Source organism: Chiloscyllium punctatum, chromosome 4, assembly GCF_047496795.1.
Source record: "Chiloscyllium punctatum isolate Juve2018m chromosome 4, sChiPun1.3, whole genome shotgun sequence".
Classification (NCBI taxonomy): Eukaryota; Metazoa; Chordata; class Chondrichthyes; order Orectolobiformes; family Hemiscylliidae; genus Chiloscyllium; species Chiloscyllium punctatum.
The window spans coordinates 11,948,761-11,969,057 of NC_092742.1; the positions used below are offsets into that span (position 1 = coordinate 11,948,761).

Sequence of the window (20,297 nt, forward strand, 5' to 3'; positions counted from 1 at the left end):
ATTCCTGAAGAAGGGCTTATGCCCGAAACGTCGATTCTCCTGTTCCTTGGATGCTGCCTGACCTGCTGCGCTTTTCCAGCAACACATTTTTAGCTCTGATCTCCAGCATCTGCAGTCCTCACTTTCTCCTCGAAGATATTACACAAGTATGTACAATAATTTCCCTTGAACCGAGTGGCGAGCTAGGCTTTATTGAGGGCAGTTGAGAGTTAACAATGCTGTAAATCTGGAGTTCATGTAGGTCAAATCATGTAAGGATGGCAGATTTCCTTCCTTAAATAACATACCTAAATCAGATAGGTTTTCACTGTGATCAATGATAACATTATAGTCATCACTGATGAGACTGTAACTTTGAATTCAAGTTTTATTAATTGAATTTAAATTCATTATTAATTGAATGGAAATTCTGCCAGATATAATGATGAGATTTGAACCAGTATCCTTAGATTACTCTGGATTACTTGTCCAGTGACATTAATAGTCTGCCAATATCTCCCACTTGTTTTCCATTTTAAAATGTGATCATTGCTGTAAAAAGACACTAATTTCACAAGAGTACAAATTGAAGGGGAAAATCAACATTGATGCTGAATGAGAGTGCTGATTGGTTGACAAATAGATTCTGAGTCGAGAGTGTGGTGCTGGAAAAGCACAGCTGGTCAGGCAGCATCCGAGGAGCAGGAAAATGGATGTTTCGAAACGTCAAATCTCCTGCTTCTTGGATGCTGCCTGACCTGCTGTGCTTTTCCATCACCACACTCTCAATTCTAATCTCCAGCATTTGCAGTCCTCATTTTCTCCTGACAAATAGATTCTGACTGATAAAGGCATTGCTAAGGGGGTCTTCACAGGTTAACGCTAATTGACAGTTAACAGCCAGGCTTTGTTTAAATGTTAAACCAGGTAGGTTTAGAATAGTTATGGCAGTGGGGATCTCATCTTAAATTCACTTCCTTACTCTGGAAAGGTGCAAAGACAAAACTCTCAAACAAAATATCTTTTAAAATGTACTTGTCGAATGGAATACTTGTATTGCCAAAAGATATCCAGCTCTGAGAAAGTTAAATAATCAGTTTGAACATACGGAGGAAGTAAACACCTTCTGATCAGCTTCCATGTAGATGATTTCTGTGAAACTCTGGCAGCTCCCAACTCACCGAGATTTTAGTTTCCTGTATGTGTCACTGTAATAAGATGACGTATTCATCATGAAGCATTTAAATATTAACCAAAAGCACTTTCTTCCATCCCATTGTGGATGCATATTTCAGTGAGTCATAATTCTATGATTGAAATACAGAACAAATCTGGAAAGGAGGTATTTATTGGGAAATAAGCCAAGTTGTATGTCTAAATCCCTCGGTGGTCTCACCCCCTTGTCTATGTATAATCTCCTACAGCCTTTCATGATATCAGCACTCTTTCAATTCTGACTTTGTGTCTGTCAGAATTACAATTCCATCTAATGCCATCTCCTACCCGGCATGAATTGAACCTATACTTTTGCCGACACAATGCATTCCAACCAGCCATCCAGCCAGCTGAACTAACCAACAGCTGAAGTTACCACTCTCCTTCTCAACACCTCCCCTTATCTGAGGCATGGTGACCCTCAGGTTAAACCACCACTAGTTGTCTCTCTAAGAGAGCAACATAGACTGGTAGGAGTATGGTGACTTTACCTATTACCTATACCATCCAGTCTTCATGTATTCAAGCTGATTGGAGCGCCATGGAGAGTGAGTTAGTATCAGCAGTAGCAAGCAGAATGTTTTTAGTTTTGATTTTAGAAGTTTAACATAGTTCATGCAGCATTTGAAATCAGACAGATAGTGCAACAGCCTTGTACAATAGTGAAGATTCATTTTGAGAGGTCTAGAATTTAAGAGCAGAGATGTACTGCTGAGGCAGGATAAGGCTCTGATCAGACAGCATTTGAAATGTTGTGAGCATTTTGGGCCCTATACCTAAGGAGGGGTATGCCAACCTTGGAGGGGGTCCAGAGGAGGTTCACAAGAATGATCCTGGAAATGAAGGGCTTTGTCATATGAGGCATGGTTGAGGCCTCTGGGTGAAGTTTAGAAGGATGGGGAGATCTTACCGAATACTGAGAAGCCTGGGCAGAGTGGACTCTGAGAAGATGTTTCAACGAGTAGGAGAGACTAAGACCCAGGGGCACAGCCTCGGAGTGAAGGACCAACAGTTGAAAATTGAGGTGAAGAATTTTGTCAGCCACAGGGTGGGTAATCTGTGGAATTCATTGCTGCAGAGGCCAAGTCTTTGAGGGCATTTAAGACAGAGCTGGATGTGTAAGGGGAAGAAGACAGGAGAATGGTTTGAAAACAAAATTTGCCATTTTTGAATGGTAGAGAAGCCTCGATTGGCTGAATGGCTAAATTCTGCTCCAATGTGATCTTATAGTACAGCATATAAACTGAAATGATCTGCTAATGGTGTTGCCAAAAGACAACAATCTCGTGTATTTTTTCAGCACTTTATGTAAACCATTCCAAAGTGCGCCTCAGGAATGCAGTTGAACAAAATTTGATACTGAGCCATATAGTGGCATAGTAGAACAGAAGCTTAATTCAGGATATTAAGGAAGATCTTAAAGAAAGTAAAAGACACGGAGAGACATGCATTTCCAGAACTTAGGATCCAGGCAGCTGAAGCTGCCATAAAGGTCAAATTAGATTTTTTAAAAAATAATGGATCGAGCCTAGCACATAATTCAGGCACAGGAATAGGAGATATAAGGGCTGTACTAAAATTGGGATGATCACAAGGGAGCATTGTTATTGGCTTTACTGTGGAAATAATTATCTTTTACTCCAACTCATTCTTTCCCTAGATCTCAAAGGCATAAAACTCTTTGCTTCTCAGTCTTCTCTTCTTCTTACAATCCATTTAAAAGCAAGCTGGATATCACGTAATTGAACACTCTTACAGTGCAATTTACAAGGATAAAAAAGCCCTTCATGGTCCACCTGTCTCATCACAGTGTCTTCTCGGAAGTACCATTTCCCATGATCATACCAGCTATCAAATGTTTCACCAGCCATTTGCATTTGGTAATGCTTTTGCAATTCTATCCATAAAATCAGCATACAAATCAACCAGGTAAATCTAATCAGCATACTCACCTTGAGATTGTGATTCCACAGTGTGGCTACTGTCCCAAACCAACAACAAAACTACCGTGGCAGAAGTTCTCGTTTCTGCCTGCTCCTGCCCCACAGTTCCTACCACAACTCAAATTTTTTCTCCCCTTGTTCAGTCCCTCCCCACTTACATCCACGATTCTTCTGATGCTTCATGTCAGTTTCAGAATTTCAGTTCACGAGCTCCAACCGCCTCCTCTTCACCATGGACATGCAATCCTTTTACACGTCCATCCTACATCAGGATGGCCTCAGGGCTGTTCAATTCTTCCTGGAAAAAAGACCTGAACCATTTGCATCCTCCATCTGGTCAAGCTCATGCTCATTTTGAGCAACTGCTCTTTATCTCCTCTCACTTCCTTCAGGTCAAAGATGTGGCCCTGGATACCCACATGGACCTCAGTTATGCCTGCCTCTTTGTAGAGTACATAGAACATTCCTTGTTTCAGTCTTACTTGGGACCCACCCACAACTCTTCTTCAGTGCATGGGTGACATCATCGGTGCTAGATCCCCCTCTCGTCTGGAATTGGAAAGGTTTATCAATTTCATTTTGAGTTTCCACTCTTCTTTCACCTTCACCTGGTCCATCTGTATCTCCGAGAGAATGTGAGGACTGCAGATGCTGGAGATCAGCCAACAGTGTGGTGCTGGAAAAGCACAGTGGGTCAGGCAGCATCCAAGGAACAGGAGAATCCACATTTCAGGCATACTTATGCCCAAAATGTCAATTCTCCTGCTCCTCAGATGCTGCCTGACCTGCTGTGCTTTTCCATCTGTATCTCCTCCCTTCCCTTCCTTGACATCTCTGTTTCCATTTCCAAGTTAGGCTGGCCACTGCACTACATGCATTACAAAACCACTGACTCCCAGAGCTACCAGGATCATACATAGTCACACCCCACTTCCTGTAAAGACTCCATTCCATTCTCTCAGTTTCTCCATCTCCATTGTATCAGTTTTTAATTATCCTACCTTCCTCAGAAATATCCATCTCTTTCCTCAACCTTGGATTCCCCAAAATCATGGTTCACAGGGTCCTCAGTCATGTTCAACCATTTCCTGCACTTCTGCTCTCACCCTTTCTCTCTCTCAATACCTATAGACCATAAAATATTTGAGCAGAAGTAGACCATTCAGCCATCAAGTCTGCTCTGTCAGTCTATCATGGCTTGTATGTTTCTCAACTGTATTCTCCTTCCCATAATGCTTCATCCTTTACCCATCAACAGCCAATCTAGCTGTATCTTAAATGTTCTCAATGACTCGGTCTCAACAGCCCTCTGCAGCTTTGAGTTCCACAGATTCACCTCTGTCTGACTAAAAACATTCCTCCTCATCTTAGTTCTAAAATGTCAACCCTTCACTCTGAGTCTGTGCCCCTGGGTCCTTGCTCTCTTACTAGTGGAAATATCTTCTTCATGTCCACCCTATCCAGGCTTCTCAGTATTCTGCAAGTTTCAATCAGATCACCCCTCATTCTTCTCAACTATATTAGGTAGAAACCCAGAAGCCTCAAACACTCATATGACAAGCCTCGTTGACTCCACTGACTCCTGAAAAACCACCATCAATGCCTTCACAGTTTCCACAGAGCTCTGGGGAGTAGTCCATCTAGGCCGAGTGGTTTATCCACCTTCAGATCTTTCAGCTTCCTCTGTACCTTTTCCTTCATGGTGGCAACTACATGCAGCTCTGCCCCCTAACTCTCTCGAAGTTCTGGTATGCTGCTAGTGTCTTCCATGCTGAAAACTGATGCAAAGTATCTATTCAGTTCCTCCACCATTTCTTTTTTTCCCTGTTACTACTTCTCCAACCTCATTTTCCAGATGTCCAATGTCTACTCTTGTGTCTCTCTTACCTTTTAGATATAAAAAAAACTATTGCAGTCTTCTTTATATTTTTTAGCTAGCTGTCTTATTGCATCATCTCTCCCATTGTCACTTTTATGGCTATCCGCTATACTAGTGTTTAAAAGCTTCCCAAACCTCTGGCTTCCGGACTAATTTCCACATTGTATGTTGTTTTTCTTGCTTTTATGCTTTCCCTGACTTCCTTTATGAGCCATGGTTGCCTCATCCTCCCCTGAGTACGTCTCTTCTTCCTTGGAATGAATTTCTGCTGTGTCTCCTGAATTACCCTCAGAAACCCCTGCTATTGCGGCTCCACCATCTCCCCCACCAGGCTCCCCTTACAATCAATTCTGGCCAACTCCTCCCTCATGTCTTTGTAGTTAACTTTACTCAATTCTAATACAGGTACTTCTGATTCCAGCTTCTCCCCCTCAAACTACAGGGTGAATTCTGTTATATTCTGCTCACTGCCCCTAGGGGTTCCATCACCTTCAGCTCCCTAATCAGGTCTGCCTCATCACGCATCACCAAATCCAGAATTACCTGTTCACGGCTGCTTCAAAGAAACCACCTCATCCCACCTTTTCTTGGGATCCGCTACCTAGCTGATTTTTCCCAGTTCACCTGGATATTGAAGCCCCCATGATTATTGTTATAGTGCCTTCCTTACATGTCATTTCTATCTCCTGATTTATTTTCTTCCCCATATGCTGATTACTGTTAGGAGGCCTGTAGACAGCTTCCATCTGGGTCTTTTTTCCTTTGACATTCCTCAGCTCTCCCCACACAGATTCTAGGCCTTACTGCTATTGATTTAATTCCATTTCTTCCTAACAAGGTAATCTGCCCATCTGCCTGTTCTTCTGATAGGATGTGTATCCCAGGATGTTTGGTTCCCAGTCCTGATCCCCTTGCAGCCAGATCTCTCTGATGCATGCGACATTGTACCTGCCAATTCCAATCTGTGCTACATGCTCATTTATCTTTTTTCATTAACTGCGTGCATTTAAGTACAACACCCTCAGTACGGCATTGACTGCCCTGTTCCCATAGTTGTTCCTTTTTCTGCTGTGCCTGAAGTTAGGTTCCTGACCCTTTCCATAGTGTCTCTCCAATTACTTGTTCTGGATACTGTAATAACTTTTATTTGGTCCCCCCTCCTTTAACGTTTTCCATTATTTTCCAAGCAACTGAACCCCATCCCCTCACTGTTTAGTTTAAAGGCCTATCCACAGCCCTCCGGTCCCAGCATGATTCAGGTGGTGCCCATCCCGTTGGAACAGCTCCCTTGTTTCCCAGTAATCGTGCCAATGTCCCATGAATTCAAGCCTATTTCTCCAATACCAATCTTTGAACCACCTCTTTAATCTTGTTGAGTCAGTGCCAGTTTGCTTGTGGTTCAGGTGGTAATCCGGAGGTAATTACTTTTCTGATTCTGCTCTTTAGTTTATCCCCAAGCTGCTTATATTCATTCAGCAGAACCTCTCTCTACCTATATCACTGGTACCTACATGGACCACAACAACTGGATCTTTTCTCTCCCTCTCCCAAGTTCCTTTGCAGCCCAGATGAAATATTTTGAACCTGGGCACCAGGCAGGCAACACAGCCTTCAGGACCCGCGATGCTGGCAACAGAGAAACCATATGTATTCCCCTGACTGTACTAACCCCGATTACAACTGCATTTCCCTTTTCTCTGTGCTGTTCAGTAGCTCCCTGAGCCATGGTCAATTTGCTGCTCCTCCCTACAGCCTCCCACTATCACCCACAACGGGGGGGCAAGAATTTCAAACCTGTTAGACAAGCTCAAGGACTGAGGCTCCTTCAGCACTACCTCCTGGATCCTTCTACCTGTATTGCTGGTAGTCACACCCTCCTGTCCCTGAACATAGATTGACTACCTCGAATTCAATCAAAAGGATATAACTGCCTCCTGAAACACCGTGTCCAGGCAGCTCTCCCACCCCAGGAGCTGGAGTTCCTTGCGCACCCAGCACTTGCTACAGATGTGGTCACTGCAAACCATAATGGGGTCCACCAGCTCCCCCATCATACAGTTATGATCTGTCACTTTGCTCAAATCACTATTTTAATTACTTAGTTCTTAATTTGATTTTTCAACATTTCCTACCAATGGTTTAGTTTGTAGCCTGTAAATATTTCCCCTATTTACCTTCAACCTGAAGGTAACCAATAAGAGATAGTCAAACTAGTAGCAATCATCAACCAATGAACTTGTGTTTTAGCTGTGATGCCACTCTTTTTGTGCTGGACCCTTGATCCTGGGCTTCTTTTTATCCTGTTTATATATTTTAAAAAAGTCCCCTGGTCCTCATTTACCATCCCACCAGCATCCACATTAGCTGCTGTTTCTGCCACCTCCAGCAGGAAGCCACCACCCATTACATATTCTCCACCCGTATCAGCCTTCCACAGTGAGCATCCCCTCCAGGACAACTTAGTCCAGTCCTAACAAGCCCCAAAAGCCCCATGGCACCTTCCCATGCAGTTGCAGAAAATGTAACCCCTAATGGTTAATTCCTCTCTCCTCAGTATCCAAGGGTCCACGCGCACTTTCCAGGTGAAGCAGCAATTTACCTGCACTTCGCTCAATCTAGTCTATTGTATTTGCTGCTCACAATGTTGTCTCCTATACATTCGGCGAATGAAATGCAGACTGGATGACCGCTTTCAAGATCCCGAACGTCTGTCACTTCAACACACTGCCATGTTCCCTGAACACCATTTCATTTTCTGCTCAGGGACCCTGCAACCTTCAGGATTCCATAATAAATTCTATAATTTTAGGGCCTGAGAACCTTCTCCCATGTTCTTACCCTCAACCCCACACAGCAGTCCTTTTCGTCAAATGGACTGCTCTCATCGAACCAACCCGTTTTCACCCATTAATGGACCCTATTAGCAACATTTCATTCTCCCCAGCTCAACGTTATCCATTCCTTGTCTGCCCAACTGTTGTTCTCTCCCTTTGGGCTTCATGTTCACCTATTGTTTACTCCCAGCCCAGTCTTTCGCATAGTCATAGAGTCATAGAGATGTACAGCACGGAAACAGGCCCTTTGCTCCAACCCGTCCATGCCGACCAGATATCCCAATCCAATCTTCTCCCACCTGCCAGCACCCAGCCCATATCCCTCCATACCCTTCCTATTCAGTTACAGGGTTCAGAAAAGATTTATAAGGATATTGCCAGGGTTGGAGGATTTGAGCTATAGGGAGAGATTGAATAGGCTAGAGCTGTTTTCCCTGGAGCGTCGGAGTCTGAGGGGTGACCTTATAGAGGTTTATAAAATCATGAGAGGCATGGATAGGGTAAATAGATGGCGTCTTTTCCCTGGGGTGGGGGAAATCAGAATTAGAGGGCATAGGTTTAGGGTGAGAGGGGAAATATATAAAAAAGACCTACGGGGCAACTTTTTCATGCAGAGGGTGGAATGTGTATGGAATGAGCTCCTAGAGGAAGTGTTGGAGGCTAGTACAATTGCATAATTTGCCAACCTTTTCCTGGCTGCTTTCAGTTCCAAAGAAGAGTCACTAGAATCAAAATGTTGGCTCTGCTTTCTTTCCACAGATGCTGCCAGACCTGTTGAGTTTCCCCAGCAGTTTTTGTTCTTGTTTTTTTTCCTGGTATTGCTGACACTTTCAGGCTGGGCTGTGTACCACACCGAGAACCAGCGCTTTTTTCCCCAGAGTAGGCAGTGGTTCCACAGGCAAGGACTGATCTTTTCCAGGATGGGCTATGGCTCCAGTACTTGTATCTATAGTTTTACAGAGTGAGCTGTAATTCCAGTGTGATGTCACAGCTCACGACAGCGTCTCCTGCTCTGTGGTGATGACTACTGCATTTGTGTGACTTTGTCAAACTCAAGACGAGAATTGTGCAATCAAAATCCATAGGCGAGTGCAGTTTCCCACAAGAGTGTCTGTGTATTGATCAGGAGCAGGAACCCACTTCTTTCCAGTTCTAATTCTGCCTCTTAGCCTGGGTCCCGTGCAGCCAATTATCGTAACCCTGTGAGTTCTCAGCTAACTCAGTAGTGTGGAGAACCAAACCTCAGGCATGCCTTGTTACAGGTTGGTGCCATGCGAGGCCCTGCATAACTGCAGTAAACCATCCCTACTTCTGAAATCAAGATTTGGATTCTTTCTTTACCTGTAAAGGAAGCTGTAACATTTTCTAGCATAACATTTTCTTTTAAAGTGAATGGTGTTTTTGAACATTATGGTGCAGTAATTCTAAAAGTGCATGTAACATCAGAATGTTGAGAAGTGAAAACAAAACACCATCAGAACAAAACTGCTGAAATTCCCTCCAGAAGCAATGACACTATCCTTTTTGAGCCAGACACAATGCTGAAGTTGTCATGTTACCGCAGTTGCTGGATTATATTTCCACCAAACATAGTTCCCTCAAACTTGTTGATGGAAGATGTTGACTCTCTTTCAATAATCTTTCCTCTGGGACACCCGCATCAACCAACCCAATCGCCCCGTGGCTGAACACTTTAACTCCCCCTTCCATTCCGCCAAGGACATGCAGGTCCTTGGCCGCCTCCATCGTCAGACCATGGCAAGTGACATCTGGAGGAAGAGCGCCTCATCTTCCACCTAGGAACCCTCCAACCACAAGGGATGAATGCAGATTTCTCCAGCTTCCTCATTTCCCCTCCCCCACCTTTTCTCAGTCCTAACCCTCGGACTCAGCACCGCCTTCTTGACCTGCAATCTTCTTCCCAACCTCTCCAGCCTATCACCCTCACCTTAACCTCCTTTCACCTATCGCATTCCCAATGCCCCTCCTCCCTACCCTTTATCTTAGCCTGCTTGGCACACCGTCCTCATTCCTGAAGAAGGGCTTATGCCCGAAATGTCGATTCTCCTGCTCCTTCAATGCTGCCTGACCTGCTGCGCTTTTCCAGCAACACATTTTTCAGCTCTGATCTCCAGCATCTGCTGTCCTCACTTTCTCTTTCAATAATCTGTTGAGTGAAGGCCAGCCAATTAGCCACAGATTGTGACCAATCACTCTAAACCATTTTTGCACTAAACTGTTCTGTTGAAAACAGATTTTTTAGTTGAATTACTTGAACAATTAGTGATGTTGATAAATATTTTGAACGCGTTGAAGATACGTTGAGTTGCATAGACAGAGCAGTGGGGTGTTAATCCCCCAAAGTTGTGTCAAGGCCTTTTACTAACATAATCAATGATTAGGCAGACAACTCTCTCTGGTGGTCATCAAACTTTAAAAGGAGCATAATTGCATGGAAAAAGCTGCACAGAAGGTTAATCCAGAGTAGAGGGGATGAAGACGAAGAGGCTGTTCCAGGAAAGTCTAGGAAGTATTACTTGGCTAATGGTTAACATTAATCCTGTCTTAATAATTTGCTACATGAAGGTGAATTGGAACATTAGTTTGTCAATCAGAACATTTGCAAGAAACTGTTTCCATTCAGAGTGATCTGTAATGAGCTACCAGGTAAGGTTGCAGAATCAGCCTTAGCAAAGAAAAGTTCAGGACGATACTGAATGTGATATTGAGTTGAAGTAATAGCAGTAATAATAAAGTGACCAATGTTTGATAAAACTGAAGAATACAGGAACTGGTAAGCAGCCTAACGGTGGGCTGTTATATGAATAGAAGTATGCTGAGTCAATTAGATTTGCTAAGAGTTAAAACTGCAGGAAACCAGGAGCTGCTGGCTCTATCAGACAATGTATACATTTGGATAAAACATTTTGGATTGTTCACGTGCACAGATAAGTCCAAAGAAGGAATGCATTTGGACAATAAGTTCAGAATTGGTCATATGTGTGTATAATTCCAAGTAAGTCATGCAGTTGGCACAGAGACTTGTGAATAAAAAACTTGAAGAAATCTCCTGGGTAATAACATTTGGGTTTAGTTATAGACATCACGGTAGTGAAAGACAGGTGATTGAGATATCAGTAGTAGTTATAAGTGTGTGTTATTTGTTTCAGTATTTAATAAATGAATTGTGATTTTAAAAAGCTCTAGGTGTCTCCGCTGTATCTTTGTCTATGTGTTAAGTGTTGTCTCTCAGACACCAAATGTCTGCCTTTTTCATATGATTTATAATGGGAATTTCAGGTTTTTTAATAGTTAAGTGCAATTTCTGGAGTTGTGTTGTACTATCTTAATTTCTAGCCAAAATGCCCTTAAACGTTTTCAAGTAGGCAGCATTTACTTGGTCCAGTTTGCATAAATGCTACTGGATTGTCAAAGGTTCTCATTCTTGGTCGCTAACTAGGGTGGAGATTGATGTGATAACATTCACGCCCAGCTGTAATGCCCTTTTGAGAACTTCAGTAATAAATAGAGGCATGTGAAGACCATACAACCCCTTGAAGCTGCTCCACCATTCAGTGCAATCATGGCTGGTGATCTGCCTCACCTCCACTTTGCTGACCGGTCCTTATATCCCTTGATTCCCTGAGTGAGCTTTCACAATATTCCAAAGATACACAGCCTTCTGATTGAAGAAATTTCTTCTCATTTCAGTTTTTAAAGATTGTTACCTTTTCTGAAACTGTGTCATATGTTCTAGGTTTCCTGGAGAAACTATTACTCAGTATCTTTGCTGTCAAGCTCCTTCAGAATCTTGGTGAACTAGCTGCATTGGATTGGATCTGCACAGTTCCTTAACTCAGATCCTACCAGTAGAGGTGTGGAAATTATTGGGAATATGCAGTGTTACTAAGCTCCATTTTAATTTACTTTCCAGCTGAAGTATACATTGGAATGGGAAAGCCTACAGAGGCCACAGCATGCATCCTGGAGGCAGCTAACCTTTTCCCCACATCACACAATGTATTGTTCATGCGTGGTCAAGTTGCAGAACTCCGAGGGAATATTGATGAAGCTAAGCGCTGGTATGAAGAGGCTTTGTCGATCAGTCCCACTCATGTCAAGACAATGCAAAGACTGGTAAGTGAATTTCTTTTGTGGATGTTTTTGGAAGCCGATAACGTTTCCTGAAAATTAAAACCCAAAATGTCTCTGCCTAGTTGTAATGTATAATCATACAATTAAAAAGTATTTTTGTATCCCCAGCTTAAGTGTTGGTAATGTTATTTCCATCCAGTTTTGTTGTGCCATCAGCAGCATCACTAACATTCCTGTCAATGTCTTCATCGTAAACTTTTATATTCACTTTTATAATGAAAACATTGCTATGTCTGTAGCGATCAGTAATGAACAGATGTGATTACGTTGTGACAAGTGTACATTGGCAATTACCGTTGTAAATGTGCACAAGAAATTTTAATAGCAATATGTACATGTTAACAACAAAATCTATGGTTTCAAAAGGAAAAGACACCAAATTACATCCTGCCTGATTCAATTACTCCACTGTGGGAATTGAATTCTGTTTGAGAATCCGGAGATAAAATATGGTATCAACAGAAGTGACAAACCTGTCCAGTTGCTGTCAAACAAGAATGGTGTTGAATTTTCTTTGGATCAAAACCAGCCTTACTTACTCAGTGCAGCCTGCATATGACTCCAGGCCCACACTGACATATCTGGTTATCAAAGTGACCCAACAAACTGTCTATAACAAATTATAACGGATTCAAAGATTAAACCTAATCCACTGTTTTGGTTATAAATAAGGCTGTGTGATAGTTGATAATTGAGTTGTCATTTGACAGTCATTGTCATTGTCATTGGGTACTATTGTAACTGCAGTATTATTTTCATAATGAGAAAAATTGTGAGATTTGTTTTTGGTAAAAGGAAAATGTGAGAAAATTTAGGTAAGAAATCTTTCCATTTGAATCTCTGATCTGCTGAAATAGTACGTTCATATTCTGAAACTCAGTGCACCCAGAAAACAAATTCTTTATACAGTTTGAATTGGCTTAATTGGATTCCAGAGTCATGTCACCTTGTTCTAGGTTCCCTATTCCTGAGGGAATTGGGGAGGAAGTTACACGGTTTTCCCCAGCAACATTGAGGGTTGGCAGTATATTTCCAAGGCAGGATGGTGAATGGCTTGGAGAGCTGAAAGGTGGTGGTGTTATCATGTATCTGCTACACTTATCCTTCTAGGTGGAAGCAGTCATGGATTTGGAAGGTGCTGTCTAAAGAATCTTTAAGAATTTCTGCACTGCAACTTACATTTAGTACACATTGCTGCTACTGAGCATTGGTGGTGGAGGAAAGTGTATGTTTGAAGATGTGATGCCCATCAAGTGGGCTGTTTTGTCCTGGATGGCGTCAAGCTTCTTAAGTGTTGTTGGAACTGCACTCATCCAAGCAAATGGGGAGTATTCCATTACACTTGTGCCTTGTAGATGGTGACAGGCTTTGGGAAGTATTACTTGCTGCGTATTTCTTGCCTCTGACCTGCTCTTGATGCCATAGTTTCTTGGTGTAGCCCTCAAGAGATTGATATTGGGGATTCGGTGTGAAGTAATGATGTCGAATGTCAGTGGGCAGTGGTTCAGTTCTTCTTTGTGACAGGTGGTCATTGCCTGGCAGTTGTTTGTTGCAAATGCTATTTACCCCTGAAAAACTCAAGCCTGAATGGTGTCCAGGATTTGTTGCACCTTGATATGTTCTGCTTCAGACTTGACCAGGTGGCTCTCATTGTATGTTTGAGAGTTGTACCCCTCAGTCTGCATTCTGGCATCCTATACCTTTTTAGCCAGTGCATAAGCATTGGCACCTGGTCTGTGAAATTATACCCAGTGTGAGTCAATCTTTAACACATGGAGAAACCCTGACATAAATGTTCTTGAATCCTGAATTACCAGCAGTTTCTATGGGCATTCAGTCTACTCCCTGTCCTAGCTGTGTTTTGCTCTAAACTGCATTACACCTGGATTAGATCAGTAACATGCTTAGCTGCCAATGGTTTTCTTAATCATTGATCATTTTTGTAAATAATTTTTTCCCAGAAATGTTTTACTGATGCTTGTAAAATCTCAAATGGTAAGTCAGCTGGAAGTTGTATCTGATATTTGTGAATGTGCACTATTTACAATATAGTACTGGGCTAGCTGCCATGAGCTGATCAGTTCAGGTCCCAATAGTGTGTGAAATGGTAATTTTTAATTTCCTGAATCTATGGAAGCCATAGAACCATTGTGTTAGCAAGAAACCAATTAGTTCATTGACATGATCTAGCTGACTTATGACCCTAGTCTCTCAATATTGCACAGACGTTATACCATTGAAACAGGTCATTCAGCCTGTGTCAGTGTTTATGTTCCACATAAACCTTCTTCCTTAGTTCTTACTGTCACATCAATAGATCGTTCTGTTCCTTTCTACCTCACACTCACTGAATTCTCCTTAAATGCAGGATGTAAATTTGACTCCTGTTGCCAGCTGGAATGGCCTCAAAAACAACACTGTATTTAACTTTTTTAAAACTACAGACAGCAAGGCCAGGCAACACACACCGCTTTGCTGGCATCGCTCCATTCTTCGGATTGAATTTTTAAAAATAGAATAACTTTTAGCTGATTGTCAAAACCTTAAAAATGTGATGCTGGAAAAGCGCAGCAGGTCAGGCAGCATCAAAAGAGAAGGAGAATCGACGTTTCGGGCATAAGCCCTTCTTCAGCATCACATTTTTAAGCTCTGATCTCCAGCGTCTGCAGTCCTCACTTTCTCCTGATTGTCAAAAGAAAGAAACGTGAGCCTCTTCGATTTTATAGGCCACCAATACCAGCCTCGCAAAAGTTACATTTACCGCCTACGCAGGAGCCTTTTTTGACATTTATAGAAACCAGGAGCACAGAGAAAGGTTATTTAACCCATCATTTTGGGCAGCACGGTGGCACAGTGGTTAGCACTGCTGCCTCACAGCGCCGGAGACCCGGGTTCAATTCCCGCCTCAGGCGACTGACTGTGTGGAGTTTGCATGTTCTCCCTGTGTCTGCGTGGGTTTCCTCCGGGTGCTCCGGTTTCCTCCCACAGTCCAAAAGATGTGCAGGTCAGGTGAATTGGCCATGCTAAATTGCCCGTAGTGTTAGGTAAGGGGTAGATGTAGGGGTATGGGTGGGTACGCTTCGGCGGGGCGGTGTGGACTTGTTGGGCCGAAGGGCCTGTTTCCACACTGTAAGTAATCTAATCTAATCTAATCTAATCCTGTTTGGCTTTTTGAAAGAACTGTCCAATGACTTCCATACCCTACTTTTTCCCTAAAATCTTGCAAGTAATGTTGCAAGTTTCCATACAGACCTAATTGAGAATATTAATTGCATGCTTTTGAGTTTTATTAGGTGTCAGATCTGTTCCTGTTTTATAGGATAAGAAAATGGGCCAATCCTTGATTGATTTGTGAATTGACTAAGAGCCTTTCTGAAAAACAGCAGACACTAAACTTTTATTTCTTCTTGGACCTGAACCTTTAGCTAACGTTTCCTCAAACTTTGTTTTTGTCAAAAGTCACAAAACACCAGGTTATCATCTAACATGTTTATTTGAAATCCAAAGGAACAGCACTCCGAAAGCTTGTGATTTCAAATAAACCTGTTGGACTATAATCTAATGTTATATGACTTCTGACTTTTGTTTTCATGCAGTCCAACACCTGCACCTCCACATCATTGTTTTTCTTGGCTTTAACATGTGGTCATTGTAAATGCACAGTTCGTTATCTGCAGTGTCCTCCTTGACCAGTGTTAATGGTATTTGTTAGGTAGCAGCTGTTCCTTTTTAAAAGGGTAATCAAAAGGCCACCCTTGGAACAGTTAGCTCTGCTTAGTCAGTTGGTTAAATCTTGCTTAACAGAGAGACATGTTGCTGAAGCTTTTTGTTTTGAAGTGATTAGGGAAAATGCACGAAGGTAAAATTTCATACAATTTTACTACAAGCAAAATGATGTCGATTGATCAGCAAGTTGACTCTGGCTGGGCAAGGCATTGTCATGGAGAAAGTGTGTTGTGGGAAAAAATTTATTTGAAATTTTGGCACTCTTGTATTTGTCCAGATGAATGCAAGCTGAAAAGTTTCAGTAACATGTCTCTCTGTGTCCGGCAAATTCAGCTTCTGTACCACCTAGTTGGTTGGCTTCAAAGCTAACATATTGAATGTTCTTAACATCTGGCATACATGATACAGAAGAAATCACGTGGAACCTGGCCACTGAATGGTTGTTCTGGAGGTGTTGTCAGTATGTCCTTCTGTTGCTGTTAGGCTCCCCATATGCGTTGGGGTGATGTTGGAGATTTTTTAAAAATGTCAATGTAAGCAATTCAACATGAAGAAAATAAAGTGTAAGTAAAAGGTGCCTGTAAAGAAAAAAAAGGAGCAAAGACCCAATCCTGATAATGAAGTTTGATTTAAATTCCTCTATTGGGATTGAACTCGCTGGGAGGCTCTTCTGTTGGCTCCATTAAATCCAACTCTTGTCTCCTACCAGAGCCATTGTTAATCTAATACTTGCTGAGTCTGCAGTTCTAGCATGAGGATAGAATTGCTGCATTTAGTTAGATGACAGCTCAAAGGTTCCTGGAAGCTAACCCAATCAGAATGAAATCTGCTTAACTACCCATTTAACTGAGGTGACTTTGCCAGAATAATAAAATAAAGAACTGTGGATGCTGGGAATCTGAAACAAAAACAGGAAGTGCTGGAGAAACTCGGTGGGTCTGGCAGCACTTGTGGAGAGAAAAACAGAGTTAACGTCAATCAGTTGACTATGTTGGGAGCAACCCATACAAAACAGGACCTAGGGGTATTGTGGGCAATAATGAAGATAGAGAAGCTATTCACATTTTGAAATTGTTAAACTTGATATTGAGTCCTGAATGCTGTAAGCTCCCCAAATGGAATATGAGGTGTGTTGTTCCTCCAGTTTGTGTTGAGCTTCACTGGGACCCTACAGCAGGTGGTGTATTGAAGCAGTAGGCAACTGAAACCTCAGGGTCATCTTTGTAGACAGAACATAGGTGTTCTAGAAGTGGTCACCCAGTCTGTGTTTTGTCTCCCCAGTGTAGAGGCGATCATATTGTGAGCAGCAAATAGAATAGACTAGACGAGATTGCGTGAAATACCAGTAAGTTGCTGCTTCACTTGGAAGTTGTCAGGGTTTTGGATAGCGAGGGAGAAAAGTCGCACCTTCTGTGATTGTATGGAAAGATGCTGTGGGGTGTGAGGAAGTGTTGGGAATGGAAGAGGCATGGACCAAGGTGTCCCAGCAGGAACAGCCTCTGTGGAAATCTAAGGGTGGGGAGGGGAATATGTATCTGGTGGTGACAGCCTTCTGGAGGTGGTGGAAATGCAGACTAGTGACCCTCAGAATATGGATACTGATGGGGTAGAGAGTGAGGACCAAGGGATCCTATCGTTGTTGTGGGATGGGAGAGAAGGGGTGAGGGAGAAGTATGAAATATGGGCCAGATCTGGCTAAGGATCCTGTCAACCATGGCAAGGGATACTCATTTGAGGAAAAATGTGGACCTTTCAGAGGTCGGGAACTGGTGTCATCAGAACATGCAACGGAGAAATTTCGAGAATGGATTGGAGTCTTTACAGAAAACATGATGTGGGGATGTATGGTCAAGGAAACTACGGGAGTCAGTGGGTTTGTAAGGGATGTTAGTCAACATTACTAAAGTATTCTTTAGCTATTTATTTCAAGGCTGGCTGTGGAATTAATTGGGTGTTACCATTTCTACACTACAGAAGATATTCAGTGACTGAGAAATATATTTGCAGTATCCAAGTTCCATGAAGTTGATGTATAAATGCAAGTTCATACCTCATTTCTTTAATTTTGCTTTCTTCCCATTTAGCTATCCTTTGCATGGTTTCCTTTTCCTTTTTTATTGTGCCTGTAACTTTCATTTGAGAGTCAGTGTGAAAACCGAGCATGATAACTGATATTTATGGCTGGAATGGGGGGAGGCATTGTTTTGCAATGGGTCTGGTTAGTGGAAATGTCACAGACAGAAGCTGTTAAGCAGACTTCCTGATCCAGGGTCAGAGGAATCCAGTTTTCGGGAATGCACAAACAGGCAGAAGGTGCACCCCTGGCAAGTGCTTGACTGTGAAGTCAATCCACTGACGAGCTGAAGAAGGATCGGAATTGATAATACAGACACAAATAACTACTCAGACACCTCCCACAAGCAGGCTGTTGGGCCTAGAACAAGCTACTGCTTTATTTTAGGGGGAGGTGTTTTCTGCTCAGTAAAGTGAAAGATGTAGTGAGCAAGAGAGAAATTGGTAGACTGAGCCAATCTAAAATCAAAGCAGGAAAGGATGGAATTACACAGCAGCTGAAATGAGTAAGACAGAGAGAGGGAGTGAGTGTTTTTTGACCCGGGTCACTTGAAACAAATCTGTCTTAAAGGTACAGTACAATCACTGTGACCAGTATTGTGAACAGTACTCTAGATGTGGTTTCACTAGTGCCTTGTATATCTGAAGCATAACCTCACTACTTTTGTATTCAGCTCTGCTCTCGATAAAGGATAACTTTCTATTAGCTTTCCTAATTGCTTGTTATACTTGCATAGCTAATCTTCGTGATTTGTACACTGGAACACACAGATCTCTCTGCATCTCAGAGTTTCTCAATCTCTCACCATCCTGCCAATGTGGGCAAGTTCACCCGTTACCATATTATACTCCATTTGACAGATCTTTGCACATTTACTTAACCCATCGATATCCCACTGCAGATGTCCTCTTCACAACTTCCTTTCATAACTAGCTGCGTCCATGAGCAAATTTTGGCTACCATACCTAGAATCCCTTCAAGTCATTTATATAAATTGAAAACAGTTGAGGTCCCAGAAACAAAATTGTGGTATACCGCTCAAGACGAATACTGACAGTTACGCCTACCCCTCTGCTTCCTGTTAGCCAGCCAATCCTTTCTCCATACCAACATACTAAACCTCACGCCATGAGCTTTTGTTTTCTGTAATAACCTTTATTGGCATTTTATCAATTTTTTTCCTGGAAATCTACATACAGTACATCTACTGAACCCTTTATCACAGCACATGTTACCTGCTCCGAGAATTCCAGTATTTTTGTCATAAACATGATTTCTGTTTCGCAAAAGCATGTTCTGCCTGATTATCTTGAACTTATTTTCCTTACAACAGATATTAAGCTATTTAGCCCTTGTACTCTGCTTTCTGTCTTCCTTTTTGAATGAAGAATTTGCACATGGCTATCTTCCGATCTAATGGACCTTCCCTAAATCAAGGGGATTTTGAAAAATTACATTATAGTATCAACTAACTCACAAGCCATTTCCTGGAATGAAATCCATCAGGACCTGGGCACTTTTGTTTAGATTAGATTCCCTACAGTATGGAAACAGGCCATTTGGTCCAACAAGTTCACACCAACCCTCTAAAGAGTAGCCCACCCAGACCCATTCCCCTACCCTATATTTACCCCTGACTGATGCACCTAACATTATGGGCAATTTAACATGGCCAATGCACCTAACCTGCACATCTTTGGATTGTGGGAGGAAACAGGAGCACCCAGAGGAAACCCACACAGACACGGAGAGAATGTGCAAACTCCACACAGACTCCACAATTGCCCAAGATGGGAATTGAAACTGGGCCCCTGGTGCTGTTAGGCAGCAGTACTAACCACTGGGTCACCGTGCCGCCCTCATTAATCTTATTAATCTACAATTTCAAGAGTTTACTAAATGCCACTTCTCTGATAACTGATTTTCTTGATTTAATCCATTTCTTGTTGTATTCCATTTCCTGATTTATCAATGCTTCTGGGATGACAATATAAGTTAATGTGTTCTCTCTTGTCTGTCAGCTAGGAATTTGATACTGCCAACATCTGCCTTTTAAGTCCCTGTAAGATTTTTTTAACCTAGTTACACAGTTATTAAATCTGATGTCTTGTAACCACTACACATTGCCACCGTTTGATCCTCCCAACCTCCGTGAGTTTACAGTGAATCAGTATCCTGTAAACATACTCGTGTTGTAGTGTTCCCAGATATGGTTTTTGAGAAAAAAGCCAACATCTGGAAGTTTCTGTTCATTCAGAAAGCAGGGATGAATCAATCAACTTTCATGTGATTATTGAACACGCTTTGTCTTTATCTAAGGAAAAAAAAGTCCCATTTCTTTGATTTGAAACTCTGTCGAAGAGTTGACTTGCTTTTTGTAGAAAAGCAATGTAAGTGATGAATGTAAGAACGTCAGACACATTGCGCCTGTGGGGCAGGGAAATTGGTGCTTGCTTTAAGGAAACTCCAGCATGATTTCTGAGTTTTGTTCA

General features: G+C 42.2%; 1 protein-coding gene across 1 annotated transcript in view; it reads left to right on the top strand.

Moving 5' to 3' along the window:
* Nucleotides 1–20,297, top strand: part of ttc7b (tetratricopeptide repeat domain 7B) — a 350,185-nt gene that overhangs the window by 268,454 nt on the left and 61,434 nt on the right. The window contains exon 17 of the mRNA XM_072568076.1: nucleotides 11,785–11,987. Coding sequence (XP_072424177.1) covers nucleotides 11,785–11,987 — 203 coding nt within the window. The remainder of the gene's footprint in view (nucleotides 1–11,784; nucleotides 11,988–20,297) is intronic.